Source organism: Cariama cristata, unplaced genomic scaffold, assembly GCF_000690535.1.
Source record: "Cariama cristata isolate BGI_N322 unplaced genomic scaffold, ASM69053v1 scaffold3921, whole genome shotgun sequence".
NCBI classification, from domain to species: domain Eukaryota; kingdom Metazoa; phylum Chordata; class Aves; order Cariamiformes; family Cariamidae; genus Cariama; species Cariama cristata.
This window is the reverse complement of record NW_009600864.1, coordinates 86,333-87,954: the sequence shown is the minus strand read 5'-3', so window position 1 is coordinate 87,954 and position 1,622 is coordinate 86,333. Positions and strand designations below refer to the sequence as shown.

Genomic DNA, 1,622 nt, shown 5'->3' with positions numbered 1-1,622 from the left:
CCCCAAATACATTTTAAAAAGGCATATTAAGACTGCTCAGTTTCCTAAGTCTGTAACACAGACTGCCAAGATATGACTTAACCATGTCAGCAGAGGAACCATAAGGTATTTAAAAACATACCCATGAAAAAAACCCAACAAAATAACAAAATAAAATTGGTAGTATTTATGAAGGGAAATACACAATAAAATGGCTTACAAGGGTGAACTTGATGATTCAGCACAGCCCTTCTATTACCATGGTGTCATGTTTTAGGAAAACTTAGGTTTTGTTAAAAATTATCTACATTTCTTGTAAGTCTAGATCTTTCCTTCAGTTCAACTTATCTAAATACCTTCCTTCTCTGCTTCCCAGAGAGAAAACAATATTCTTTTCCATATTTAGAGGCCCTCACATACCTCCAGTCAGGTGGTCACAGCTAGCCAGCTGTCCATTATTATTACAATTACATTTCTGACAGTAGCCTCCATATTTTTGTGGATTTCCAAAATATCCTGGAGCACAACTAGATAAAGAGATAAAAATAATTTTTATTAAATATTTGAAGCCACTTTTGTGAAATATACTTTCCCTTGACAAAAAAAAAAACACAGTTATTCTCCTAAAGAAACTTTCAAGAACTTTTTATTTCATGTCTTGACTTAGAAAAAAAGGGTGTATTTCTAGAAGGTTTACAGTATTCTCTGCACTATGCTAAAAATATCTTTCCAAGCACTGCAGAAATTTTTTCTAAAAATAAAAGAACTCCCACAATGCTCATATAGGAATATGTCACTTAATCTGAAAAAATACAATGCACACAGATAGATACACACGTACATAGAGAATTTGACAAGGCTTAACCCAGCAAACCACACCATTCTGGTCTGTGATCCCACTAGAAAACACATATTAAGAAGGATCATACTGCAAGTGCACGTTGAGATTTCAAACAGCAATGGCACTGAATGACATTATCACTCTTCTGCTGGGTGATACCTCCTCTTGCCATCTGCCAGTAAAGCAGTCAGTGTGAACGATCTCTAAATAGTTTATAGGTAAAATATATTATCCAGACTGGCTAGCTAATATTCCTAGAAGTCACTCTGTTGTAAGATCTATAGGGGTGGTAATGCGGGATCAAAGGGCCATGATGAGCAGCTGAGGTACAGCTAGATCTGGAAGAGAAAATCTGTCTATAACCTGCAGCTTAGATGTCAGAGGTAACAGTCTTGAAGCACAAGACAATGGGCTACTGGAAGTACTGTCTTCAGGTGAGACATCATGACTTATTGGCCTCAAGTTTCCAAACCAGGCAACATTGCTCCATTATGCTTAAATTCTCCCTGGATTTGAAACTCGGTGAAATTGCTTCCTCTGCCTGCCTGAAACTGCCACGCTGTTCCTCTTGTGCTTTGCCAAACCACTGCAATGTTCCAGCAAAAGAGATGGCTTCAGTGTTGTGTTTGTATGCTCGAACTGTGGAGCGCATTGGAATCATTTGAGATGAAGAGTATGGTGTTAAACATTACATGGCTGCTGCTGAAAACTAAAGAACACTGAAGCACCATCAGGTACGTTGGATGAAACAGGAAAATGTTTCTAACTCGAAAAGCGATGAAGTAAGTGGGAGCCATTATTA

General features: G+C 37.7%; 1 protein-coding gene across 1 annotated transcript in view; it reads right to left on the bottom strand.

Moving 5' to 3' along the window:
* Positions 1-399: 399 nt before the first annotated feature.
* LAMA3 (laminin, alpha 3) overlaps positions 400-1,622 on the bottom strand; it is a gene marked incomplete at both ends in the record, with an annotated part of 81,889 nt that continues 80,666 nt past the window's right edge. The window contains one exon of the mRNA XM_009710193.1: positions 400-506. Coding sequence (XP_009708495.1) covers positions 400-506 — 107 coding nt within the window. The remainder of the gene's footprint in view (positions 507-1,622) is intronic.